Source organism: Ictidomys tridecemlineatus, chromosome 4 (genome assembly GCF_052094955.1).
Source record: "Ictidomys tridecemlineatus isolate mIctTri1 chromosome 4, mIctTri1.hap1, whole genome shotgun sequence".
Lineage (NCBI taxonomy): Eukaryota > Metazoa > Chordata > Mammalia > Rodentia > Sciuridae > Ictidomys > Ictidomys tridecemlineatus.
The window spans coordinates 172,795,528-172,823,335 of NC_135480.1; the positions used below are offsets into that span (position 1 = coordinate 172,795,528).

General features: G+C 47.3%; 1 protein-coding gene across 2 annotated transcripts; it reads right to left on the reverse strand.

Annotated features, from left to right (window-relative positions):
* Positions 1 to 11,876: 11,876 nt before the first annotated feature.
* Nol6 (nucleolar protein 6) lies at positions 11,877 to 27,611 on the reverse strand. 2 transcript variants are annotated; one of them, XM_005326193.5, is made up of 26 exons: positions 26,932 to 27,611; positions 26,156 to 26,362; positions 25,957 to 26,073; positions 21,304 to 21,483; positions 20,807 to 20,975; positions 20,286 to 20,420; positions 20,038 to 20,201; positions 19,831 to 19,951; positions 19,557 to 19,615; positions 19,371 to 19,472; positions 19,120 to 19,235; positions 18,781 to 18,958; positions 18,504 to 18,626; positions 17,670 to 17,818; positions 17,449 to 17,524; positions 17,111 to 17,251; positions 16,854 to 16,971; positions 16,614 to 16,768; positions 16,282 to 16,445; positions 15,597 to 15,749; positions 15,116 to 15,213; positions 14,279 to 14,403; positions 14,068 to 14,157; positions 13,530 to 13,724; positions 13,315 to 13,416; positions 11,877 to 13,092 (listed from the first exon to the last, which is right to left on the reverse strand). In XM_005326193.5, exons 1-26 carry the CDS (start codon positions 26,983 to 26,985, stop codon positions 12,943 to 12,945), a joined length of 3,441 nt encoding a protein of 1,146 aa, XP_005326250.2. In that variant the 5' UTR covers positions 26,986 to 27,611; the 3' UTR covers positions 11,877 to 12,942. The 2 variants fall into 2 exon arrangements, with proteins under 2 accessions (XP_005326250.2, XP_021582601.2); XM_021726926.3 differs by lacking the exon at positions 26,932 to 27,611 and having other exon boundaries at positions 25,891 to 26,073; positions 26,156 to 26,174.
* Positions 27,612 to 27,808: the final 197 nt, after the last annotated feature.

Consider the following 27,808-nt stretch of genomic DNA (forward strand, 5'->3'; position numbering starts at 1 on the left):
TGGAGCGCCTGGTGGCGCCCTTTATAAAGCACGCGAAGACACGGCCACGCCCTCCCGGACCCCGCCCGCTGAGCCCCGCGCAGGGCGGAGTAGGCAGCCACCACCCACTGCCTAGCCTGGGGGTGAAGGTGGTTGAGGGACTTAGGGTGTGAGGAGATTTGAGGTTGGGTTAGCACCCACCCCTAGGAGAGGGAGTGTCATAGGGACTGAGAGAAGAAAGACTGAGGGCTTCTAAGAATTAGCAGGTGTGGTCTAAGTGTGTGTGGAGGCAGCTTGCAGGACCACTGGGGCAGGGACAGAGGAGCTGCCAAAGAGACCTCCTGAACCCATGAGGTCTCATGATTAGCTGTGTAGACAACCCACTACTTGGGGTGACAGGACACGTGTTAGAGAGGAAAGGAACCAGCCCCAGCCCTACCTATGACTGGACCCAGGAGGTCCTCAGGTCCAGAGCGCTAGAGGGAAGAAGCTGTGGACCCCAAGTGAGAAAAGACCTTCTCACAGTCCAGACCCAGGTGGGGACACAGAACATATGTGCGGAGTTCCAGTCAGAGGTCACAGGACTTCTTTTTAGTTCTATAAGAACATATCGCTTGTTGCATGTGTTGACCATCTGTGTCCACACTTACTGTAGGTCCTGTGTGCCACATCATACTTGCTGGGCATTCCTTGTGGCTTGGTTGAACATGGCCTTGTGAACTGAACTTGTCACATGTGTACATGGGTTCACTATTCACATGATTCCAGGGCTGAGGGGCAGTTGTCTGGACATGCCACACATACATCTTGCCAGCCAGGTGAGTTCTATTGTTTGTTTTTTTGGGGGGTGGGGGGAGGGCAGGGTACTGCCCATTGAACCCAGCAGGGCTTAACCACTGAGCCACATCCTCATCCTTTTTTTATATTTTATTTAGAGACAGGGTCTTGCTGAGTTGCTCAGGGCCTTGCTAAATTGCTGAAGCTGGCTTTGAACTCATGATCCTCCTGCCTCAGCCTCCTAAGCAGCTGGGATTACAGATGTGTACCACCATGATCAGCTCAGAATTTTACTGTTTTTAACCCTCTCCTCTCCCATTCTGGAGATCTACAAATCTCTCAACCAAGTCTATCACTTTAAAGAGACTGAAGGGCTGGTGATATAGCTCAGTTGGTAGAGTACTTGCCTAGCATGTGGAAGGCACTGGGTTTGATCCTTAGAATCACATACAAAAATAAGCAAATAAAATAAAAGCATGCTGTCTATCTACAACTGTGAAAAAAAAATTTAAAAGAGATTGAGCTGGCCAAACTTACGTGTCAGCTCTATCTGAGGGGAGATCATGGGGAAATATTTGTGCCATAGATATATATATATTGGGGGGTAGGTACTGGGGATTTTAACCCATGAATGCTTTACCACTGAGACATATCCCCAGTCCTTTTTTATTTTTTTGAGAGAGGGTCTCACTAAATTGCTGAGGCTGGGCTTGAATTTATGATTCTCTGCCTCAGCCTCCTGAGTCCCTGGGATTACAGGCATATACCACCACAACTGCTTTTTTTCTCTCTGTGCTTGAGACTGAATCCAGGGGCTTATACATTGTAAGCATGTGCTACCACTGTGCTACATCCCCAGCCCCTATGCTGCATTTAATAATCAGGAAATTGGCCTGAAGTTGTAGCTCAGTGATAGAGTGCTAGCCTAGCATGTGCAAGACCCAGGGTTGGATCCACAGTGCTGTAACAAAAAGAAGAGGAAGAGGAGGAGGAGCAGCAGCAACTGAGTTCTGACAGCCTGGGCCTGAAGCAGGACTCAGAGCAAATAACCTGCTCTCATCCATGAATCTTTGGCAGCATTGCCAGGGGAGACCAAAGAAACCACATTTTCCAGAGGGACTTAGTCCATAAGGGCCCCGGGATTTGTCCCTTGAGGAATAGCTATCAGGAGGAATGGCTGTCAAAAGTGAGGACTCCCAGACCCAGAGGCAGTTCATATCCAAAGAAGTGATGTTTAGAAAAATATGCACAGTGTTGCTGGGTGTGATGGTTCATGCGAGCAGCAACTCAGGAGGCTGAAGCAAAAGGATCACAAGTTCAAAACCAGCCTGAGAAACTTAGGGAGACTCTGTCTCAAATAAAAATAAAAAGATTGGGGTATAGCACAGTGATAGAGCACCCCTGGGTTCTATTTCCAGTAAACCCCCCCCCTCAAAAAAAGAGCTGGGCACAGTGTGGCATGCTTGTAATCCCAGTGAGGAGGTTGAAGCAGGAGGATGGCAAGTTCAAGTCCAGCTCAGCAATTTAGCAAGGCCCTAAGCAACTTAGTGAGACTCTGTCTCAAAATTTAAAAAATAAAAAGGGCCAGATGCGGTGCACATTCCTGTAATTCCAGTAACTCCAGAGGTTAAGGCAAGAGGAGCTCAGCAATTTAGGAAGACCTAAGCAATTTAGTAAAACCCTGTCTCAAATATTATATAAAAAGTTTTGGGGATGTGCTTCAATGTTTAAGTGCCCCTGGTTTCAAATCGTGGTACCAAAAAAATTTTTTTAATAAAAATAAATAAAAAGGGTTGGGAATGTGGCTTAGTAGCTAAGAACACTGGGTTCAATTCCCAGTACTGAGAGAGAGAGAGAGAGAGAGAGAGAGAGAGAGAGAGAGAGAGAGAGAAGCAAAGAAATACACAAGACCCTGAGCTCAGCTCACATGCTCATAGGATCGCATTTCACATATGGGAAGCTGGCTCACACATATACGGAACCCATATATGAGGCTTCTTACAGCCCTTGGCCCAGAGAGATGCACCCTCTGAAGACACTCCTCCCTAGGCTAGGAGGCCCCATGGTGAATCAGGGAGCCATCACTGAGTGCCTGCCCACTGGCCCTATTGCCAGCCTGTGACTCAAGATGGAACCATAGACTCCTGGTGCCAGAGCTCCAACCACAGGCTATGGGAGTGGGGTAAAACTTCTTTCTAGGGGCTGGGGATGTGGCTCAAGCGGTAGTGCGCTCGCCTAGCATGCGTGCGGCCCGGGTTCGATCCTCAGCAGCACCACATACCAACAAAGATATTGTGTCTGCCGAGAACTAAGAAAAAATAAATAAATGTTAAAATTCTCTCTCTGTCTCTCTCTCTCTCTCTCTCTCTCTCTCTCTCTCTCTCTCTCTCTCTCTCTCACTCTCTCTTCAAAAAAAAAAAAAAAAACTTCTTTCTAGGCTACCCTCTCTGTTCCTCTCAGCCCCTCACTGCCTCAAGTGGGGCGGCAAGGGCAACACAGGGCAGAAATTCCTCAACACGGAAAGAAAGAAATGGGGAACCCAGTCCATAGCACCACACCCTGTTGCATTCTGGGCCTGCTGATAGCTAAATGTGGCCTGGAAAGCAGAGCAGGGGGGAAAAAACAGGGACAGCTCTGCCACCAGCAGGCACACTCAAGGTCCCTGCATACACATGTGTTTGTGCTCAGCTCACATGGGTGGCATGAGGAGGGGATAGGTCTCCACACACAACTATGAATTTGTATTGTCTTGTTCACATTAAGCAGCATTTATTTACTGCAGTTCTGGAAATTGAACCCAAGAATGCTCTACCACTAAGCTACATCCCCAAAACTTTTTGTTTTTTATTTTGAGACAGAGTTTCACTAAGTTTCCAAAGTGACCTAGAACTTGCTATTCTTTTCCCTCAGCTTCTGGACTTGCTGGGATTATAGACATGAGCCACCATGCCTGGCTATATCAAGCAATATTTATTTAAGTGTGTAAAACTACACATACTAATATTTGTGTGAATGATGTCTGTGGCTGTCTGTAACCCTGGAGCTACAGTTGACCATAGGAGCATCTTTGTGACCCACCTCCAGTTGATGCAGCCCCATATCAAGGCACTTAGTTTGGCAAGTAAAGCAAGGGTTGGATCTCAGTACCCTAGATCCCCTTATCCCCTCAATTAGGGCCCAACATGTAGGACCATGATCCCATATACTCTAACCAACTCATTCATATACATAACTATGGTGTACACACATGTTTACACATGTATGTATGCCCATTAGAATGGTTAGGGTTGGAAGTGAGAAGGTGTGAATGGTAGGTCTTCATGCTTCTTAAGAGATATGAAAGGACACACTTTTTTTTCTTTTTCTCATCACAACATCATACATGTATTCTGTATAACGATGAGGGTCTCCTTCCATCTTCCGTGCAACTCCCCCTCTCCCTCTTTTTCCCTCCCATCTCTCTTCCCTATTTAGTGGTAGTCTTCTTCTAATGCTCTTCCTCCCTATCCCATTTTGAGTCACCCCCCTTATATCAGAGAAGACATTCGGCATTTGTTTTTTAGGGATTGGCTAACTTCACTTAGCATAATCTGCTCTAATGCCATCCATTTCCCTGAAAATGCCATGATCTTATTATTTTTTAGTGTTGAGTAATATTCCATTGTGTATAAATGCCACATTTTTTTTATTTATTCTAAGTTTTTGGCGGACACAACATCTTTGTATGTGGTGCTGAGGATCGAACCCGGGCCACACTCACGCTAGGCGAGCGCGCTACCGCTTGAGCCACATCCCCAGCCCCAATGCCACATTTTTTAATCCATTCATCTATTTAAGAGCATCTAGGCTGGTTCCACATTCTAGCTATTGTGAATTGTGCTGCTATAAACATTGATGTGCCTGTGTCCCTATAATATGCTCTTTTTAGGTCTTTTGTGTATAGTCTGAGAAGGGGAATAGCTGGGTCAAATGGTGGTTCCATTCCCAGCTTTCCAAGGAATCTCCATACTGCTTTCCAAAAAAAGTGTGTCACATTAGATTGGATAGAGAGAAATGATGGGAGGGGAGGGGAGGAGTAGGGGAGATAGGAAGGGCAGCAGAATAGAATAGACATTATGATTGCTGTCTGTATATAGGTGACTCAATGTATGTGATTCTGCAATCTGTACAATCAGAAAAATGAGAAATTATACCCCAATGATTCAAATGTATGAATTGCCAAAATCATTGTAATGTCATGTGTAGCTAATAAAAAAAGAGAGAGAGAGAGATGAAAGGACCTTGCCTGGAGGAGAAGAAGGCTCCCATGTTTTCCAAGGGCCTCTTATTCCTGTCATCCCTTCTTGGGTCACCTGGCATGGAGACAGGTTAGGGGATGCCTGTACAAAAGTGCCAGGCTGGCCTGAGTATGGAGCAGAAGTGTAGCTGCCTCACTATGCAATTCTGGGGGCATCATTCTAATTGTAGTGGGTGTGTAATGCCTTCTCTGAAGCAGAAGGAAGAATCCATAATGGCTTCACAGAGAAGAGGCAGCTTGGTGAGGAGGCCTCAACCCTCTGAGTCACACAGGTTACCTGGAACCCTTTAGGCTCCCTCTTGTGCTTTGAAGGAAGGTCAGGGCTGAGTACAGGCTGGGCGCCAGCCCCTCTGGAAACTCTGGGGAGGATGCTGATGAGGAGGTCCCACCTCCTCCTAGGGCATCTTGAGCAAGGTCTGTGTCTCACCTGGGCTGGAGGCTGAGCCAAGGAAGGGACCTGGGCAGCACATCCTCCCGTGGGAGGCCATGACTCCTTTAAGGTCAGAGCTGGGGGAGTGGGTTCCCAGGCAAGGGAAGGGCTAAAGATACAAGTCTCAGCCTGCTGGACCAGAGGGGCTGGCTGGGGCCCTTTAAGGGGTGGGGGTGACACACCCTTCATTTCCTGCCCCCCAAACTCTTTCTGCCTGAATGAAAACAGCCTGAACCAGCAAAGAAGACAGGGACCTTGCTATCAGAGAGTCAGAGGTGTGGTGGAAATGATAGAAAGCAACTCATTCTGGAGTCCCCCCCCCATGTCTCCCCTAACCCCCTTACCTCTTCTAGAGCATTAGTGGATGGGAGAAGGACAGAGCAAAACAGATATACATTTTCAAGTGTAGAAAGCACTTCCTCCAACTTTGCAAAACAACCTCCAGAAGTAGGTGTGTTTTCCCCATTTCTCAGATGTACCCAGCTGAGGTTTGGAGAGAAGCCACCTGCTAAAGAGTATTGAGCTGAGATTCAAACCCTTTGGGGATGGGGAGATGGTGAAGAAGGCAGAAGTTAGGGGCCACAGGGGGAACAGTGAGTTAGGACTCAGAAACCTACTGAGCTCTTCCATGCTCTGCCCTTTCCAGAATGTGTCCCCACTCTTAGGTCACTGTCAGACACTATTATTGTTACTGGTTTCAAGGGTCGGGGGCTGGCTCTGAACTAGAATGGGGAGTGGAACAGCAGAGATGAATCACCCCATTATGAGCATCCCCAGACTGGGGGGTGGGCAGGCAGCTTCTCCTCCTGCATCAACCTAGTTACCCTAGTCTCCAGACAGGGGAGGTAGCCCAGAGCCCATGAAGGAGTGCCTTGGGCACCTCTGGATGGATCTTCAGTTGGATCTTAAGAAAATCTCCCTCTGGGTTCACTCCCTGGTGTCCCTGAGTTGCCCTCAGCAGTCTTTGGTGGGTTAGGATAGTGGAGGGTCATAATAAGGCAGCAGAAGGATGGGACTGAGGTCCAGACCCTTGAGGAAGGGCCTAGAATTATAGAGATAATGCTGATAGGGCAGAGGCCTCTGAGGCTTGGCTTGGCCACCAAGCAGTCAGGTGACCCAGACTGCTCTCTTCCTGCACCCTTCAGAATTTGTTTCTTCATCAGTCATATGGAGGTTTCAGTTATAGGCACTCCCAGAGTCTCTGTAAGAATGCAATAAGATTGAAGATATTTCAGGCTTTGAACACTGTACCACATAGTCAACATGCAAGAAAGGTTCATGTGAAAGTTCACTCTAACCAGAGCTACATTTCCCCCTGTGCATGCTTAACTAGGTGTATGCATGTGTGTATCCATGGGGGTCCATATATGCATCTGTGTGCCCTTAAGGGTCTGTGTGTATACCCATGTGTGCCCCTGTCTGGGACTGGCTGTGGGTTTGGGTCCGTGTTTGTAAAGGCCAGAGATGGGATATGGGGATGTGTTGAGAGGTCTGGAAACCAACTGCCAGATATTTGGGTCATCCCCATGCCAGCCTCAGGGGGAGGGAGTTAGTGACATGTAATTGACATAGACCAGGCCATCAGTGAAAACAGGCCTAGGGTGTCTGGAGAGCTCTGGTTCACACCTCAGGGACCAGATCCCTGGAGTTCCTGCTTTCTGGTTTCCCATCTCCCTCCTCATGGGCAGGAATAGGTTACTTCAAAAGATGAGAGGTCAGGACCTGAGATCAAGGAGGAAAGGAGAGCTCACAGGCTTCCTGGGAGGCCCAAACGTTAGCTGTCCCTTATAGACAGAAAGGGAGCATGGAGCATCCTTTGAGCCAGGGCAGTCAGAGGGCTTCCTAGACAACATTTGACTGGGCATTTTGTGGAGGTGAAAGATTGCTGGACCAAGCTCTAGCAGGGTGACTATCTGGGCATGAAGAGGGCAATAATAGAGAGGATAGGGAAGCCCAGGGCTCTCAGGAAGTTCTCACAGGTACTGCTGCAGCTGGAAGTGGGGATAGGGAAGCCAAAGAGGCAGAGCCTAACTACCTATACTTCAACTGCAGCATTTTAACCATTTTACATCAGGGTTCTGAATAAGATTACAATTGGCAATCTTTCCCCCACTTAAAAAAAAAAAAAAGTGGCTAAGGGCAGCTCTGAAGTTTTTTTTTTTTTTTTAGAATTTTTTTTTAATATTTATTTTTTAGTTCTTAGCGGACACAACATCTTTGTTGGTATGTGGTGCTGAGGATCGAACCCGGGCGGGCCGCACGCATGCCAGGCAATCGTGCTACCGCTTGAGCCACATCCCCAGCCCCAGCTCTGAAGTTTTTAAGCAGGGGAGTGACTTAGTCTCCATTTGCCATATGAAAAGTCTGGCTGCTGAGTGGAGGATGGGTTGGAGTGGGAGAGACAGCGGCCAGGAGCCTGGGAGAATATCATAAAGGAGGAAAAGAGGCCAGATGCAGGGCAATATCTGTAGGGAGGGAGAGAGGTGTGAATTTGTGATTTTGAAAGCAGGCAAGGAGGGCACATTGGCGAGAAACTGAAGAAGTATATGGTGAGCAGAATTGTGTAGATAGGAACTGAACCTGATGCGGGGCCAGGAATTAACTGGATAATTGCCTTCTGAAGGGTCTGTGGTCTAAAGGCAGGAGGTGTGCAGTGGGGGAGAGGATCTGAATTGGGCATGCCGGAAAGGTGATTAGTATGTGTGAGCACCAGTACACTCTCTTCTCACTCCAGCCCAGTCTGACAGTTAATTATAGGGCAGCCACTAGCCACCCGCCCAAGGGAGAGGAGTCACAGGGGAACGATCCAGGGGAGGGGACAGGGTGCAGCAGGAGTCTGCAGTCAGGAATAACTTTTTCTTTTTTTTTTTTTATAAAGAGAGAGTGAGAGAGGAGAGAGAATGAGAGAGAGAGAGAATTTTTAATATTTATTTTTTAGTTCTCGGCGGACACAACATCTTAGTTGGTATGTGGTGCTGAGGATCGAACCCGGGCCATACGCATGCCAGGCGAGCGCGCTACCGCTTGAGCCACATCCCCAGCCCAGGAATAACTTTTTGATGGTCTCTAGTTCTGGGAGTCAGTGGGAACTGGGCTTCAGGGAAATCCTATAAGTGGAGACATGGTGGGGCTATGTTGTGGGAAGAAGTTAGGGAAAGGCCAGGACACTATCTGAACTGTTGGTGGACAAGTGGAACAGGGGCTAGATTAGTCAAAGCCCCAATCTTGGCCTCTTAAGTCTTTGGGAGACCCAAACCCTGTCCTGCAGGTTTCTAGTCTAGCAGAATAGCAGGGAGCTTGGGTCCTGCTTTTGAGGGTCTTCTAGACAGGGAGTAGATTTCTAGTCTTGATCTTAGGTAGACCAAAGCACTCATTCTCCCACTTTCTTTCCCTAATCCTGACCCTGCTCCGATAGGTCTTTTTTGATAACAGCTGCAACTCAGACCCAACTCTTCCTCACCTCATCCTTAGGCCCACAAAGGCCAGGCTTAACAGCAGCTGCTACAGCCAGAACCCTATGATTCTCTGCAGCTCCCCATGCGTATTCCCTGTGTGACCCTGAACAAGATCCTACACTTCTGTAAGCCTCATATAAACCAGAAAAAAAATATATATATATATAATCCCCACTCACATCTGAGAAGCTGAAGTGCCAGAGAAGGAAGTCTCCTTCTGGAATTGGTACACCCTTCTTTTTGGTTCCCCTTAGTTCTAAAGGACATTCTCCTTTCCCTCCTTACTGTGGAATTAAACCCTGAGATTCTTTACCGCTGAGCTATATCCCTAACTCTTTTTATTTTTTTAAGACAGGATCTTATTAAATTGCTTATGTTGGCCTCACACTTGCCATTCTCCTGCCTCAGCCTCCTGATTATAGGTATGCACCACCATACCTGTCCCATAAGGAAATCTGAGATAGGTCTTTCTCCCTCTCTGCTGCAGGGGTATGGGCAGGTTAGTCTATCCTGTGGAGGTTAGGAGTGACTCACATGCCTCAGGCAAACTCTCCCTTATCACTCACAGGGATTAATCTGTGACTCACAAAGCAAGTACCGGATGTTGGGGGGTGGCATGTATATCAAGGGGTGACAGGTTAGCCCAAATCTGACTTAACAGGTCAGAGACTGAGCAGTCCTCAAGTCTTCATTGAATATAGCCTGTTGCATGGACCCATAGGTTTTAGGGTCTTGCTCTTTTTCTTTCAAAGTAAGAATTGGGCAGAGAAAGAGTCTTCACTTAAAAGGATTCTGGTTTAGAGGTTGTCAATACCACAGCCAGATAGAAGGACTCTTCGAGGGTTCGCTAAACTGAACTAGAGAAGATTAGAAGATCAGTCAGAACTGGGGGAACTGGAACCCCAAAATGGGAAGATTTATTTTTAGCTATAGAAAGGAGACCAGGATTCCTACCTCCCATTTGAGAGGTTTTTCTTCTAACCTACTATCCAAACATGGAGATTTCCTTTTTTTCAGCAAACCAGAGCTGAAGGCAAGAACCTACACACACTAGTGTATGTGTGGCCAACCAGCACACACACAAGACAAATCATGCCACATGTCAGAGACTCCCACCCCATCCACATCTACCTACAGTTAAGTGCAGGAGCCAGCAGAAGCAGGCACACTATCCTGTGCACACCTACACATAAATTTTCCTGACAGGCTTCTCTCTTTCCCTTTTCCTGAAGCTCCAGCTTCTGACCACCATTCCCAACCCTCCTGCATCCAATCCTTCAGCCAAAGCCAGAATACCTTCCTACTCTAGAGCCTCAGTAGACTGGGATCTGAATGGTCAGACATCAGACAAATTCATGAGACAGAAGTAAGGAGCCCAGCTTCCTCACCTAATTCCCTGACAAAGTCTGAGGAAAACAGGTTGGAGCTGCCACGTGAGGGGCTTAATGCCAAGCAGGAGCAGAGTGCAGGAAGGGATGATTTCTGAGATTTCAGCCCTCTTCCCTTGCCACGTGGGGCGCTTGACAAAACCATTACAAGCCCATTCTATAGGTGGAGAGGCAGCCCAGCAAGAGTGACTTACTCAGGACCATATTAGGAGGTAGCAAAAAGCCCACACCAGGGCTAGGATTGTGGCTCAGAGGTAGAGCGCTTGCCTAGCATGCGTGAGGCACTGGGTTCAAGCCTCAGCACCACATAAAAATAAAATAAAGGAATTGTGTTCACCTACAACTAAAAAAATGTTAAAAAAAAAAAAAAAGAAAGAAAAAAAAAGCCTGTAGCTCAGACCCCTGATTGGTACCGGTGTCTGCACCTCTTAGAGCCAACTGCTCTAACTCTGCCTGGGGTGCAAATCCCCACCAGGATAATCTTGGGTTTGTGAAAGGGTCTGTAGGAATGAAATAGAATGGTTTGAAACAGACTAGCAATCATTGGCCCTCCCCAGAGCCTTATGGAGAAACTGAAGAAAAAGTCCAAGGAATCCCCAAGGTTAACAGACACAAAAGAAGAGCCAAGAGCAATTGTGGACCCTGAGCTGCAGGGATCTGTAAGGGATGGGGTCATTTCTTTTGCTTTAAAAAAAAAAAAAAAAAAAAAAGCCTGGCACACTGATGCTTATTTTAAAATGAACACATAAGCCAGGTGTGGTGATGCACACCTTCAATTCCAGTGACTCGAGAGGCTGAAGCAGGAGGATCACAATTTCAAAGCCAGTCTTGGCAACTGAGCAAGACCCTATCTCAAAAATAAAACCAAAAAACATATAGCACATAGACAGATATAGCCAACCAATTTATTCCGTACCCCAGTTTCAACCTTGGGCTGAACTCTCTCATGACAGTGACAGATCTATAAAGTCTTAACAGAGTTCTCTTGTGTGGGCTGGGGACAGCTCACGTGATAGAGTGCTTGACTCACATGCCCAAGGCCCTGGGTTCAATCCCCAGCACCGCAAAAAAAAAAAAAAAAAAAAAAAAACTCCTCTTGTAGCTTCTCATCATTTTAAGAACAGAGATTACAGGCCAGGCATCAAAGTCCTCCCATGACTGGCTCCACCTTGGAGCTTGTTCCCTCATCTACTCAGAAGGGAAGGTTAACTGGTATTCCCATACATAAAATACAGAAACAACACCTAATTGTGCCCAACACTTATTAGACACTCAATAAACATAAACTTTTTATTTTCTTTCAGGATGTTTCACCATCACTATCCCAACTGCTCTGGGAGAGTTCACAAATGATTTCTATATCCTTGTGGCCTCCATCTGCTTGGCTGGGTGCCCCTTCTGCATATATCTGTTTCCTAATTGAGCAAAGCCCTGTACTAAGTGCCATGAAGAAAACCAAATCTGTGTTCAAACATGTTCCCTGCTCTTTCAGAGTTTAGACACAGGAGATCAGGTTAAAACCATGTGAAAACAGAGACAAGCCAGGAAAATGGACAGAATTAAGCAATTTAATTTTAAATCAGAGATCAAGACAATAGAAGGGTTCACATTGCTGTGCGTGCCTGCCAAGTGAACTCAACTGGGAGTAACTGCTCTCATAATTCAGAAGTAGCACCTCAGGCTGGGGGCAAGGGCAGGGCTTAGGAGGGGCATTATTTGAGCTGAGTCTGGAAAAACAGCCAGGATTAGGGGAGACAGGAGCAGGGAGCGGCTGCCAGAAAAGAGGTGTGGACCAAAGTCAAAGAGGGGGCATACCCCTCCTGAGGTCCCAGGAGCTCTAGAACAGAATGTGGGTCTTGTTCATGAATGCAACTCCATTGCAAGGGCAGCCTATGAGATGAATGGGCAGCAGCACAGAGCTGGTAGGACTTAATACCCTGAGAGGCCGGAGATTAGTACCCAGTGCTTTCTGTATCTCTCCTGGACTGGGACCACCAGTCCCCCGACTCCTTTATTTACCCAAACCCCTCCTGTCCTTTTCCACTGTCTCTACCCTGAGAAACAGCAGCACCAACACTGGAAGGTATTGTGCCCCTTCAATGCAGTCTATTCATACACTCACAATCCCCTTTCCATTGCTCAGTGCTCAGGCTGTGACCCTCAGGAAGAGCCACACCTTCTCTGGGTTCCATCCAGGCCTGACACTATAGTGAAGGGCACACTGAGATCTGGGCACAAGTCCTGCCAGTGGGAAGGGGACAAACCCCAGGCACATATCCAAGTGCTCCAAATGCAAAATAAAGAACAAAATAAAATGAAAAGGTACAGGCCCATGGCTTCCAGGCAGATGGATCTCCTGGGTTCAGTTCCCTCTGAGCTGGCTCCTACTTCTCTTCTGAGAGTTTAGGTGGTCAGCACCAGAAGACTCCACAGGACCTCGAGGAAGGGAGCATCAGACAAAAAATTGGACAGGACTTTCTTTGGGGATGGTTCAGTATGTTCAGGCCAGCAGACCTTCCATGGAGGGTCCACATGCAGCGAGGGTGGCCATCTCATTGACATCTTGCTCCAGAGGTGCTGAGTCTGGATGTCCATCTCAGCCTGTTCCAGGGCTGATCACACAGTCCACCTCTCACTTCGGGCTTCTACAGCCTGCACCAGGCCTTCTCCCATCACAGCAAAGTCCTCAAGGATTGCTTCTATGTTGGGCAGCAGCACTAACTCTCCACTCTGAGATACAACCATGTGTCCCTTTGTGCTAGAAGCCTAAGGGAAATCAGAGAAGACATGTGGGTTGAGGCATCACAAGGCACACCCTAAAATACCAGGTTGGGGACAGAACAGGGGTGGTGGAGTAAAATACACGTCCACACACTCTGCACCTAACCCAGATCATTCATGGTGCAGATTACCCACAGATAAGCAAGTCCACAGGGAACCATATGTACACAATCAGAAAGACACACATTCTGTCATTGGCCAGCATACCTTGAAAGGCTGGGGCTGGAAGCTGGTGGGCTTCCAGAGGACACCAATCACCTCTCCACCATGCTGGTCATAAAAGAAAAGGGCCAGATCCCCAAATGCCGCCTAAGGAGGGTCAGAACACAAGTAAGATTACACATGGACACCCTAGAGCCTCCTCCATGGCCCTAGCTCTATCTGAAGTCCCCTCCTCAGGTCAGCTCCCCTTTAGGTTTTACCCTGAGCTGTGCAAGGTAGAGTTGAGGAGGATCATAGCCCAACACAGGCATCAGGGACGAGGGCCCTGGCTTATTGAGCAAACCACGGCAGAAGGAGGCAGCTGGAGAGTCCACAGCCTGGCGGTGCCGAGGAATATGGCGGGCATACAGGTGGATCAGCACATCATACATGTCCAAGGGTGGCCGGAACACGGTCTAAGGAGAGAATAAGTAGGAGTCAAAATAACCCCTTGAGTCACCCTTCCACATACCCACCCTGCTCCCCTCCTTCACCTGTGAATAACCATCTATCATGGGCCTTCAAGCCTACATGAAGGCAAGAACAGTAAGAACTACAGAAGGAAGCAGTTGATGCCAATTTGAGGCCATCAGGGGAGTAAAAGGTTTTATTCATGGTGGCTTCAATCCCATCTCAGGATTCAGTCTCACTAGACAACGGGACTGAGTTTCCTGTGTGGGGCCCCTTGAACTCTAGATTTCTAGGGTTCAAGGACAGAACCCCCAGAGCCCCTGGAGTCATTGTCAGTCAGAGGCTTACCCTGATGTCCCCAGGGCCCCAAGGATCCATGAGCTGCTTCTCTAGGACAGGCAGGGCCTTGGCTGCTAGGATCACAAGCTGCTGAAGGATCTGGTGGGTAGAGAAACATCAGGCTAGAATTGACCATGTGTCTCTCCTAGCTCATGATGGGCCTGTGTTTTTTTCTTGGGACAGAAAAAAATCAAATTTGGGGTCAGGCATGGGGTTGAACCTGGGCTGACGGTCCATCTTGTGTCCACACAGAGCTTTTACGGTCCTGGGGAGTAATAATGACCATGACAGGGAGTCGTGTCCGAGCTGCCAAGAAGCTACTACGAATCTCCACCTGTTCCTCCGCTAGAAAGAAAAGAGGGAAGGTCCTAGATCAGCCTTCCTCTGCCCAAAAGTCATATTTTGCTGCTCCGGGCCCTCCTTCTGTTTACCCAGCAGCTATTCATCAGGGATTTTCCTGTAACCTCCCTCAAGGGGCAAAGGTGAAGAAAGGGACACCGCATTTGCCTTAATTGTGTGGATGTTAATCTCATAGCCTCAACACAGAGTCAGAATTTTCCACTGCCTAGCACCCCATGTCTGGTTTCTGAGCCTGCACAAGCTGAGGCCTGCCCCTGGCCCCCTCCCACCTTGTGCTCCCACACACCTGCAGAATTAGGAACTTGACACTCTGCTCTCTGCTGAGACCCAGAGCTCCTCAGTTTACAACTGGAAATCAGCTAAGAGGTGTGTGCATCTAGTTGATGCCTCATTGCTCCCCACAGGATTTCTTAACTGTGTTCAGGTTCCTCCTTCTACCCTCCTCTAACTTCCACATTCCCCCAGGGAGCCTGCTCACCATCCCAGTCCAGTCTGTCTTTGACCACCAACAGGCAAACTAACCTACAGTCAGAATTATTTTCCTGATAATTCCCCACCCAAAGATAGGCAGTCTTAAATATCTGGACTGGAGAAGGCACACAGAAACCATAACAGACAGGGAAAACCCTTCCTGTACTACTCTGAAATCCCTAAAGCGTAGTTTTTCTAGTGTTCTGATACCTGTCTTACCACTTACCAGTAAGCTCATTGTTGAGATTGACAATGAGGGGGTTGTTCTTCCAATCGAAAGTTGATACCAGGGAAAGGAATCGAAGGAAGCCAACCTGTGGGGAGCTGAGTGGAGGGAGTAAGAATCTTACAAGGATATTCCCACAAGGATATCCCCAAAATCAAGAAAGTCTAGATCCCTAAGTATGGGTTGTGGGAGTGGAGTGTGGGCTGTCTTAGAACTTCCCCCCTAACTATTTTTTGGCGGGGGGTGGGGGGGTACTGGGGATTGAACCACATCTCCAGCCCTTTTAACATTTTATTTAGAGTCAGGGTCTCACTAAGTTGCTGAGGCTGGCTTTGAACTCGGAATCCTCCTGCCTCAGCCGCCCAAACTGTTGGGATTACAGGTGTGTGTCACTCCCTCCCATGTGGACAGCGGGTACAGTGCAAAGGATAAAAACCAGACCTAAGGGGAACTTCCTGGCTAGGGAAATAGAAGGAATTACCTAGGAGGGGTGAAGGGCTCAGGGTGCAGGAAAAGGGCAGCAGCCACCAGATCCAGGCTCTCATCAGAAAACCCCTCACCTAGAAGCTGGGCTCGCACCCACCGCTTGGCCAGTCGAGCCACACCAGAGAAAGCTGGATGCTGCTGTTGGAGTCTGAGGAGAGGAGGAAAGTGGCAGTGAGACTCAGAAACTCAGGAACAGTGGCTCAGTCCTACTGCGACTAATTATTCAACCCTGTTGGCCTCAGTGCTAGAGGTCTCATACTGCAGCCTAGAATGAGAACTGTCCCTCCCACTCCCTCCTAAGAGCCCTCTTACTGGACATGGGCTCCACATATGCTGGGTAGGGTTTATCCAGCCGCGGCAACAGATGCCCGTTCCCGGAGTTGCTCATAGAAGGAGCAAGCTGGTTGGACTGGGGTTGGTAGGAATACCTGTGCTAATGCATTACATGCATTATCTTATGTCTTCCTAACAAATGCCCTAAGGGATTGATCCTAGTATTATTCCCATTCTACAATGGGAAAACTAAAAAGTCCAAAGGGATATGTAAGTTGCAGGGCCAGAATTCCAGGACTTATATCCCTAACTATTATACCATCTGGCTTCCCAGAGAGACAGACATACAAAGGAATAAAAGCAGAAGGCGGCCTACAGATAAAAACAGTCTGCGCAGGTAGCCTTACCCATGCAGAGCACTCGTGAGCAGGGGCAAGTGCCTTGTGTCTCTCTCAAGACGGAGAGACTCAGGTGTATCCCTCAGTGAGATCATCCCCTGAGGGCTCCGCACCTCCTTCAGGATCTGAGGCTCCCGCTGATAGGCCACACGAATGCGGAACACAAACCCATCCTGTTGGAAGAGGGAATAAGACAGGAAGTGAATGTAAGTCTGGGTCCTGGAGGTACTAATACCTACACCCTTGCTCGCCAGCCTGATGCCCCCAGGGTATATCATCTTTACACCCTGACATCCCTGGAGGCCTTGTCTTGGGAATTTCCTGCCCCACACCAGTCTGACCTTGAGGACATCAGTATGTGTGGCAGTGGCACGGCACAGCAGTCCGTGCTGCTGCCTCAGCAGCTCTGCCAGGCGTAGCTGGAAGGCAGCTCGGACTCGTCGTATGGCCTCAGCTTCCTGTGGCCACTGACCACTGCCTTCCAAGTGACAAACCACTGAGGAAGAAAAGGAGTGACAGGTCTCATACTGCAGCCTAGAACGGGAACTGTCCTTCCCACTCCCTCTTAAGAGCCCTCTTACTGGATATGGGCTCCACATATGCTGGGCAGGGTTTATCCAGCCGCGGCAACAGAGATGCCCGTTCCCGGAGTTGCTCATAGAAGGAGCAAGCTGGTTGGACTGGGGTTGGTGGGAATACCTGTGGGAGAAGGGGAACTGAGGAAGGTGCCTGGGGTTGAGAAGGAATGTCCAGACAGGAGAAGGGAGGGATACTGGTAAACTAGGGAACAGGCCGGGGGAGTCATGCAGAAAGGGTTCCTTCCCCACTTGCAACTCACCTCTGTGTAGCGCAGCACTGGATGAGCTCCCTGAACAGCAGACACAGTCAGTGGGAGACCTTCCAATCCCCACAGCATGCGGCTGAGGTCGTCGTAGTAACATATGGCCACTGCCAGGGCCTCCTCACCTGTGCTAGAGGTCTGAGGGGGAGAGGACAAACAGGAGACTGAACTCTGAAAACTCCATAAAGGATTTTGCCATGGCTCAGGCTGAAGCAGAGCTAGCGCCCCCCCTGCTGGACAACCCAGGAAGTGCATTCTTGCTAGGTTGTAAAGGGCTTTCTCCCAGTCTTGCCACATAGATCTACAATCACTAGTTTTGACCTCAAGGTCCTTACCTCTTTCAGGCCTTGGAGCAGTGCATCCAGAAAGCCCCCCACATAGTGGACACAGTTATCTGGGATGTCAGCATGGCTGAAGAACAGATACAGACATAGTAAAGGAGTGAAGAGCCATGCTACCAGTAGGAGCCTAGGCTTCCCCCAAGAGCCTAGGCAAGATTCTCTTAAAAGCCTCTCTGACCATGACTGCCTTCTGGCATGCAGACGCTAATACTCACAGTGCCAAGAGGTGGGTGACCACTTTGTGGGGGATAAGGCGCTTCTGGCACAGAGAGGCTGCCTCCCAGACCACAGCTTCCCGAATGGCTCCATCCTGGAAACGCCGAAGCTCTGAACGGGACCCCCAGAACTGGCGGAATTCAACAGCCTGAAGAGAGGCAAGGGTTAGTGGTATCTCAGAAACCTCCCTGAGAGGGGCTGGGGTTGTAGCTCAGCAGTAGAATGCTCGCCTTACAAGTGTGCGGCCCTAGGTTCGATTCTTGGCACTATGTAAAAATAAATAAATAAATGGTATTGTGTCCAACTACTACAACTAAAAAAAAAACGTCCATGAGAAGTTAGCTGTGGTAGTACATGCCAGTAATTCCAGCTAGTTGGAAGACAGAGGCACAAGTTCAAGGCCAGCCTGGACAACTTAAAAGAAACACAAGCCTAGAGTGGTGGCACACACCTGTAATCCTAGGCTTGGGAGGCTGAGAAGGAGAATCATGAGTTCTCACAATGGTGAGTCTAGGTGCTAAACAACTCAATAAGACCCTGTCTCTAAATAAAACACAAAATAGGGATGGGGATATAGCTCAGTGGTCAAGTGCCCTGGAGTTTAATCCCCAGTACCTAAATAAATAAAAACCCCAAAAGGGCTAGGGAATGGCTCAGTGGTCGAATGTCTACATGAAGCCTTGGGTTAAAAGGAAAGCAAAGGAAGGAAGGAGAAAAAGGAGGGAAAGAAGGAAAAGGAAGGAAAAAGGAACCAACCTCTAACAGGCCTCAGCCCTGGTGGCATGAGAGCAAATCCACTCACTTCTTCCAACATATATGATGGGATTCCTCACCTCAGGCTGGTCAGCCTCTGGACCCAGCTCAAGGACAGTGGTCAGTCCCTCAGGCTGGAGGAGCAATCCCAGGGTCAGGGTCCCAGAGTCTTTGTGCTTTGGTGGATCTTGATTGATGTCCCACTGTAGGGTATAAAGAGGCTGATCTCAACCCAAGAACCCCCAGCCTGGACTAGAAAGGTCATGATAGAGGAATACCATGTCCTTTGTGTCCTTTAGGACCCTGGCTCCAGCCCCACTTAAGGCTCGCAAACTCCCCAACCTTATACCATCTCACCTCTGGGACTGGGGGCCGAGAGTGGGCCAGAAGCTGCAGCCGGGACCCCAGACCCTTCTCCAGGAGGGTAGTTAGTGGGCCCAAAGAAGCAGAGATATAATCACCACCATTGTCCTGCAGCTCAGGCCAGAGCTTCAGCTGGTGACATGCAGCCTGCAGGCGACTCAGTGGACGGAGACTGGAGGGCACAGAAGGACAAAAAGGGGGAAGGAATCAGGATCTGCTGGCCCCTCATACCACCTCTTCCCTGGAAGATGTGAGCCACCTGCCTCAGGATCTTTGTCCAATCACTTCAGGAAGACAAGACCCACCAACATATCCTGTCACCCCTAAACTCACTGCAGGACATGGTCAAAAGCCCGGATCATGGGTTTAGGAGTCATCAAGAGCAGCTGGAATCCATCATCAGTTTTGCTGTCCAGCAATGTCATAGATAGCCGTGCCTCATGCTGTACCTGGAGCCACAAGGTAAGGAGATGTGCTTCACCTTACCTCTTTGGAGAGGATTTTCTGGGGTCCTGGTACTAACAGATGGGACAGAGTCTGAGCTGGGACATCTGAGGAATATAGTAGTGGGGGCCCATTAGTACCTGGTGGTAAGTGGAGGCAGTGACATCAGCACAGAGGTTGAGACGGCCTGAGGGGTCCAAGAAGACAACAGGAAAGGCCTGGTGGAAATCAGCTAGAGCCGGCTTAGGGAGTAGAGAGAAGCCAAGTCAAGGGTTGGGTCTTACCTTCAGGCCTCCTGGAATAGATCTGGCCCTTCCCCAACTCACCAAAGAGGGATCTGAGCTGAGACATAAACTGATCCCATTGACTGTCAGATCTGTGGTGGCTGGAGTGACACAGAAAAAATGGATACATCAAAAGGTTCCTACCCTGGGGTCCCAGCCCTAATGACCCTCCCTCAGCCTAGGTAGCTACAACTGCATGCCTCCAATATTCAGTTTGCTCATCTATCTGATGGCAAGGAACCAAATCCCTAATGGAATGATAGGATTCCTGGGATGAAAGAAAACCTTGGTCTTTTCCAGGTTTTAGTTGCCTCACCCAGAAACTGCAAGACACTTCTCAGGACCTGGTAGCCGCTCATGGTGGTGTGGATCTTGCGTGTGGACACGAGGAAGGCAACCAACATGGAGATTAGGAATCCACTAAACCCACCTAGGCCCTGAAAGAGAGATAAAGAGAAAGGCCTGAGCTCAGAGCCAGCTCATTACAGAGCAAGAAGAGGAGGGTGGGTCACCTCCAACTTACCTTGTCCAGCTCCCTCTGCCTCAGCCAGACCTTCAGAAGTGCCACACCATCCTTCAGTCCTGGGGCAGAGCCGAGCACATTTGATAGCAGCTGCACATGGGACCCTAGAGCTGTATCCTGCAGAACCCATGTGTTGTAGTGGGGGGTAGGGGGGTCTGGTTTACCTGTGAGAAGAAAAGGCCATGAGAAGAAAAGTCTCCAACAGATCCCTTTCTTCCTGCACCACCTCAACCCCAGTGCCTGCTCACCATCCTCTGGAGGACTCTGCCCTCGGTACCAGGCAGAACGCACATTGTTCTTTGTTGGCAACAAGCGGCATGGGCGGAAGAAATCAGATGGAGGGCATGGATGCAAACGTACAGTGACCAAGCGCTCATCTTTCCCTTGGTGGAGACAGGGACTGTTAAGACCCTCCAGCTCTGGAACCAGGAGTCCCAGTACCTACCCTCTCAGAGTTGAAGGTCATATACCTTCCCATTTTTTTTTTTTTTTTGTCAATGGATCTTTTATTTTATTTACTTATATGTGGTACTGAGGATCGAACCCAGGACCTCACACATGCTAGGCAAGCCCTCTGCCACTGAGCCACAACCCAAGCCCAGGCCTTCCCATTTTGAGGTCCCTAATTCCCCACTCAACCTTGAGGCCCATGCCTCTCACCCTGGCCTTAAGGCTCCTATTCCTATTCCCCTAGTCCTGAGTACCCTGTGTCTTTCCCTTTAGATTTATCACCCTGTACTGTGTCCTTAGCCCAAGGTGTGCTTCCCACCATGTGGCCGCAGCAGCAGTGAGGGTTTCATGTGACAGCCATTGGTATAGGAGAAACGAACGCTGCCAAAGAGTGGATCTTGGGCCAAGTGGTGAGCCAAGTGGGCCAGGTAAAGAGCACGCTTGCGGAAATAGCGCTGGTTCAACAGGTCTTTGTCCTGTAGGATTTCCTAGAGGGGCCAGGGAAGGAAAAAGAGAACCAGGCAAATAAGCGCTTGGAGGCTAAGAGGCAACAGGTGAGAGTCCTGGGGCTTCTCTGTTAACAGTGGAGAGCTTGAGCCAGACTTGTAACACTATACCAATTTTCAGACAATGAAGACAAAGTTCCAAAGGCAAAACTGGCCAAAAGCCCTTCTAGGTACCCTCAGGATGACTGTAGTGGCTTGCTCCTGATTTAGAATTTGGATTTCTAACCCCTGGACAGATGGAAAGAGAGGGACTTGGATTTTTAAGTGGACAAGTAGTGGGCTTCTTTATTTCCCAAGCCCTGGACCTTACCCTGGGCATGGTCAGTGCCATATCCACAGTGATGTCTGGCCGAATGCAGGTGCCCAGAAGATAGCTGCCCACAACAGTGACCTGGGCTGGAGGAAGGAAGTGGAAAGAGCCCTTCACAGTATAGGGCACTTGGTGAAAGGGAACTCGAATTCCAGCAGGGAGCCATGCCTGGTCAGTGAGCTGTGGGTGCAAGAACAGTGACACATGGATTCTACTGCCTTCCTCACATGGCCTCTTGATGTTCACTAGACAAAACATGCCTTCCTCATGAAGGTAACTCCAACAGTTGCTCAAGCCAAAACTACCTTGACTTATCTCTGTTAAGAAACTATACTTGGGCTGGGGATGTGGCTCAAGCGGTAGCGCGCTCGCCTAGCATGCGTGCGGCCCGGGTTCGATCCTCAGTAGCACCATATACCAACAAAGATGTTGTGTCCGCCGAGAACTAAGAATAAATAAATAAATGTTAAAATTCTCTCTCTCTGTCCCCCTCTCTCTCTCACTCTCTCTTTAAAAAAAAAAAAAAAAAAAAAAAAAGAAACTATACTTGGGGGTTGAGGTTGTGGCTCAGAGGTAGAGCACTTGCCTAGCATGCGTGAGGCACTGGGTTCAATCCTCAGCACCATATAATAATGAAATAAAGATATTGTGTTCACCTATAACTAAAAAATTTAAAATTTTAAAAATTTATTTATTTTTTTAGTTGTAATTGGACATAACACCTTTATTTCACTTGTGGTGCTAAGGATCGAACCCAGGGTCTCACACGTGCGAGGCCAGCACTCTCCCGCTGAGCCACAACTCCAGCCCCTAAAATTTTTTTTTTTTTAAGAGAGAGAGAGAGAGAGAACTTTTTAATATTTATTTTTTAGTTCTCAGCGGACATAACATCTTTGTTTGTATGTGGTGCTGAGGATAGAACCCAAGGCCGCACGCATACCAGGCGAGCACCCTACCGCTTGAGCCACATCTCCAGCCCCCTAAAAAAATAAAAAAATACTCATTTTCTTAGGCAGGTGGAGCGGCACATGCCTGTAATCCCAGTGACCTAGAACACTGAGACAGAAGGATTACACATTTAAGGCCAGCTTCAATAATTCAATAAGGCCCTCAACAACTTAACTTTGTCTCAAAATAAAAAAATAAAAAGGGCTGGGCATTGGCTGGGGTTGTGGCTCAGTAGCAGAGCACTTGCCTTGCATGCATTGAGTACTGGGTTCGATCCTCAGCACCACATAAATGAATAAAATAAAGGTATTGTGTCCATCTATAACTAAAAATTAAAAGGCAACAGGGCTAGGTATGTGGTTCAGTAGTTCAGCACCCCTGGGTTCAATTCCCAGTACCAAAAGTAAATAAATAAATAGGGTTGAGGATGTAGCTCAGTGGTAAAATACCCCTGAGCTAAATCTCCAGTAACAACAACAACAAAATACCTCATTTTCTTTACCACAATGGACCTAACTGCCAGAACACAGGTATCATAAAAAACACTGCTAAATCAAACTCAAAATGGGAAAGGAAGGATTCAGGTGTAGAACACTTTCCTATCATGGGCAAGGTCCTGGGTTCAGTTTCCAGCACCATAAAAATAAAAACAGAATAACAAAAACAAACAACCCCAGCTCCGCAATAGAAGACTCATATCAGTGATTTACCAAACACAGAGATTTAGGTAAATCCTCCACTAACTGGCCATCTGATGTACAAATGTGGTAGAATCAATAAAAGGACTATCAAAAAACTTGAGAAAAAGGTTATGGAGTTGGAGAAGCCTCCTTCCAATAAACCTCCTTTCAAGTACACAGAGTCCATATCAGAAACGTTATTACATTTACATCTCAGGCTGACTGTATTGTCCTGACTGCTGACACTGGCAAATCTGAAGATGGTATCTCAAGAATGGGCAGACCCAAGAGCAAACTTCTGTCTTAAATACTGGCTGTGAAACAACTAATTTTTGGTGTTATCAAAATGGATTCCACTGAGCCACCAGATGGATCTAGATTGCTCCTACCAACTCATTCAACTGGTAAAATTTGAAGGGTATGGTGAAACAGACATATAATCTCAGCAACGTGGAGGCTGAGACAGGAGGATCCCAAGTTGGAGGTCAGACCGAGCAACTTAGTGAGACCCTATATCAAAAAATAAAAAGGTTGGTATGTATCTTACTGGTAGAACACCCCTGGTTTCAAACCTCAGTAGTATAAAACAAAAACAGTGAACAAACAAAAATAAAGTGGTGTACTATAAAACCCTCAAGAGAAGCCAGGTGCAGTGGCACACGCCTATAATCCCAACAGCATGGGAGGCTGAGGCAGGAGGATCCCAAGTTCAAAGCCAGCCTTTGCAAAAGTGAGGTGCTAAGTAATTCAGTGAGACCCTATCTCTAAACAAAATACAAAATAGGGCTGGGGACGTGGCTCAGTGGTTGAGTGCCGAGTTAAATCCCCAGTATCAACAAACAAACAAACAAACAAACCCTCAGTAGAAAAGACATGGGGTTTCACTGTTACCCAGGATGGCCTGAACTCCTGGGCTCAGGTAATCCTCCTGTCACACTTCCAAATTAGGTGGAACTAGAAGGCACACACCTCCAAGCCTATCTTTAACTTTTTAGTTTTAAAAATCATTACTTTTTTTTTTTCCCAGTGCTCAAGATCCAACCTGGAGCCTTGTGAATGTGGAGAGCATGCAACTACTGAGCTATATCCCCAACCACTAAATCAAAATGTAAATATACTTGTTTACACTATACATGTAAATATATATACTTATACATATTTTATATATATATTTTTTTTTTTAATTTTTTTTTTATTTTCATGTGGTTCTGAGGATCAAACCTAGGGCCTCACACGTGCTAGTCAAATGCTCTACCACTGAGCTACAAACCCAACTCCTCTAAATGTTTTTAATAAATAAGGTTTTGTTACCGGGGATTGAACCCAGGAACTTTACCATTGAACTACATCCCTAGTACTTTTTATTTTGAGTCAGGGTCTTACTAAGTTGCCTAGGATGATCTTTAACTTGAGATCTTCCTGCCTTAGCTCTCAAGTTACTGGGATTACAGGGATGTGCCACTACACCTGACTCCTAAATCAATGTTTTATTTATTTATTCACTCATTCATTTTTAAAGTTTTTGATACTGAAGATTGAATCCAGGGACACTTTTACCACTAAGCTACATCCCCAGTCCCCTTTTTTTAAATTAATTTTTTTATTTTCAGACATGGGGTTCTTGCTAAATTGTTGAGGGTCTCACTAAGATGCTTAATGAAAGAACTTGACCAAAAATCTGTTATAGAATTCTGAAAACCATTAAAATAGCTGGGGCTGAGGGTATAGCTTAGTGGTGCTGGAGTGCCACCAAAAACAAAATAAAACAAGAATAAAAAAACAACAATGAAACAAAGTTTAATGAGGGGGGAAAATTTATTTTATGATAAAAATGTATTCATCTATCTACTGTAGTTTGAGGTACCACATTTTTTCAGTGATCAACAGGTAACTAAGTAGTCCCCCTGATTTTACCTTTGTTTCCCTCCATTATACTTTCATCATAAGCCTGAAAAAAAGAAAATTTTTTTTTTTGGTACTGAGGATTGAACCCAGAGTCACTTTACCACTGAGCCACATATCAGTGAGCCTTTTGGTTTTTTATTTTGAGACAGGGTCTTGCTAAATTGCTTAGGGCTTTGCTAAGTTTCTGAGGCTAGCCTGGAACTCACAATCCTCAGTCTACTGAGTTGCTGGGATTACAGGCATGTGCCTGAATGAATTTTTTTTTTTTTTTTTTTTGTACTGGGGATTAAACTCAGGGGTATTTAACCATTGAGCCACATCCCCAAGCATCCATTCCCTCTGTTTTTGAGACAGAGTCTCACTAAGTTGCCAAGGCTGGCCTCGAACTTGAGATCCTCCTGCCTCAGCCTCCTGAATCACTGAGATTACAGATGTATGCCACATGGCTGACCTGAATAAACTTTAAAATCAGGGCAGGGGGACACAAAACACTAGCAGTAGTTTCTCATTTCACCTAGAGCAATAGCCAAAGTGCTTATTTTAGTGCACAAGGCACTACATGATATTCAACCTTCTCCTATAACCTGCCTGAATTCATCTCCTCTATCTTTTATTCCAAAGAGCATAACAGCACACTCCTGCCTTTGTGTCTTGGTATTGCTTGTTTCTCCCTCTTGGATGCTTACTCTGTTAGATATCTATATGGCTAACTGAACTCCTTCAAATCTTTACACGTAGTCACTTCAGTATTGTCTACTCTGGCTACACTACTTAAAATTGCAAACCACTCCCATTCCCAATACTCCTAATCCCTTTACCTTGTCCTGGTTTTTCCTTTTTCCATAGTATTGACCATCTTCTAACACTGCCATGCAGTTTATTATCTATTATCTATAATCCCAACATCATAACATAGGCTATTTTGTTTATTGACATATCTAAGAATACCCAATTAGTACCACACACCTCAATGCTTTCTAAGTGATAATACACGAATGACAACAATCCCAGCTGAACTTCCTTGCAGTGAGAAAGAACTCCCTAGCACTCTAACCTCTCAAGAGACATAGCAAGGCCCCTGAAGGCCTTGCTTCCCAGTTCGCCAGGCCATCTGCCTTACTTCTGACTCAGGGGTTGAGGGCACCCTCTTGATCCGATGGTTGACCTCCAGTAGGAAGGCATCAATCCGATCCTTCTTCTTTTCTGATAGCCTCACTTCCTTTAGTAGCTCCTCTACCTGTAAGGAGGGTGAGGAAAAGTCCAATGACCTCAGAGTCCTAAAAGAGCTCCTCTACCACAAGTCCCAACCACCTGAGTACCTGTAAACGAAGCAAGCTGGAGTGGAATAGGATCTCGGTTTCCCGAAGGCGATTTAGCTCCTCATTGGTAGGCTCCTTGTATAATTCTGCCTTGCTGAGCTTCACTGGTTGCAGAAGGTTCTCTGCTTGGGACTCAGTCACTCCACGCTTTCTTGAGGATGGCTTCTTCCCCTTCTTACCTGTGCCTTCAAAGGATGGTTCTATCACCTGTGGCCAGAGGCAGAAACCAACATGAGGTCACAGGTATCGAGCATCTGCTAGCTAAAGCGCCATAATATGCTGTCGGTAAAGGATTCACCTGCTTCATCCTTTCTTTGGACGTCAGACTCTGTTAAACTCACGATAACCACTACTTGGAGTAACACTATGTTCCCTAGACTGAAAATACCTTGCGTGTTCCCAGTCTATCTGACAGCACAAAAATGGAATTCTGCTGGGAGTTGGTAGAGGCACAAGTCGACTGGGGAGTGCCCTAAGCAATGCCTAAGCCCCTTTTTAGATACCATGAATCCCTGTTTCCTCTTCTGTTGCTACAGGCTTGAAAAGTCTAAAATGCCTTCTCCACTCCTGCTTTATCCAAATCCCGGCTTCACCTTCCCTAACAAAATCTCAGACTATTTTCAGTGCCCTAGGCTGAAAAAAATCATGGGAACAGGACTCCTCCAGAATGAGCTGCCCTCGTGTCTCCCACCAGCTAGCTGTCAGGCCACACCATCTCTGGTTCTGCAGTCAAGTGGAACCACATTGAGCCTTTTCCTTCAATTGGCTCAACCCACCTCGGGGCCTCCAGTTGCTCCGCGCAGCTGCTGTCCTGTAGGGGCTGGCCCCATCACTCTAGTCCAAATCGCTCTCGCTCACTTCGTTTTCAAGCCGCCTCTACACAGAACAGCTTCCCACGTGGGCTAAAGGCCTAATTCCAGGGCTCAAGTCCGGGGCAGCCCTGTACCATAGGACTCCACCCACTCCAGTGCCATTGGATATTGCTTACGTATCGTTCACCATTGGTCAGTTATTTTCCAGGACAGCCCATAGCGGGAGGAGCCAAACAAGTTTCTCGGACTTACGACTTCTTTGCGACGCTAGACCGGAAGGTGCGAGTAGTTCGGCGGTCGCTTCCTTTTCTTCACTTCCTTTGCTTTGGGAGGAGCCGGAAGGGCGGAGCTCCTGTAAGGACTTCTGGTGGGAATTTGTTTGTTTACACTAGTGATTCCGCCCGTTTTCCTCAGCCGTCACATCTTGTTTATTAACAAGTCTTGTGTTTATTAATAAATATTGTGTTTTTTTCCTCTTTTTCTCGGTACTGGAGCCTCATATAGGCTATGCAAGCGCTCTACCATTGAGCTTCATTCCCAGCCCAAGTCCTGTCATTTCTTCCTCCAAAGTATATTTTGAATTTGTTCATTTTTGACATTTCCTTGACTTTATTGTCAGGTGTCCTCTAAGTAACATCACTTTGTGCCTAGATTATTGTAATAATTTTTCTCTGTCTTTTATTAAAAATTTAAAGCAAATGCTTCAAGAGTAATAATTCAAAAATAATGTAATGAATGCCCATCTAGACCCACTTATTATTTATATTTTACAAAATTAGTTCTTTATGTATTTACATATTATTTTACCAAAAAATTGAAAATTAATTGTACGCAGCCGAGT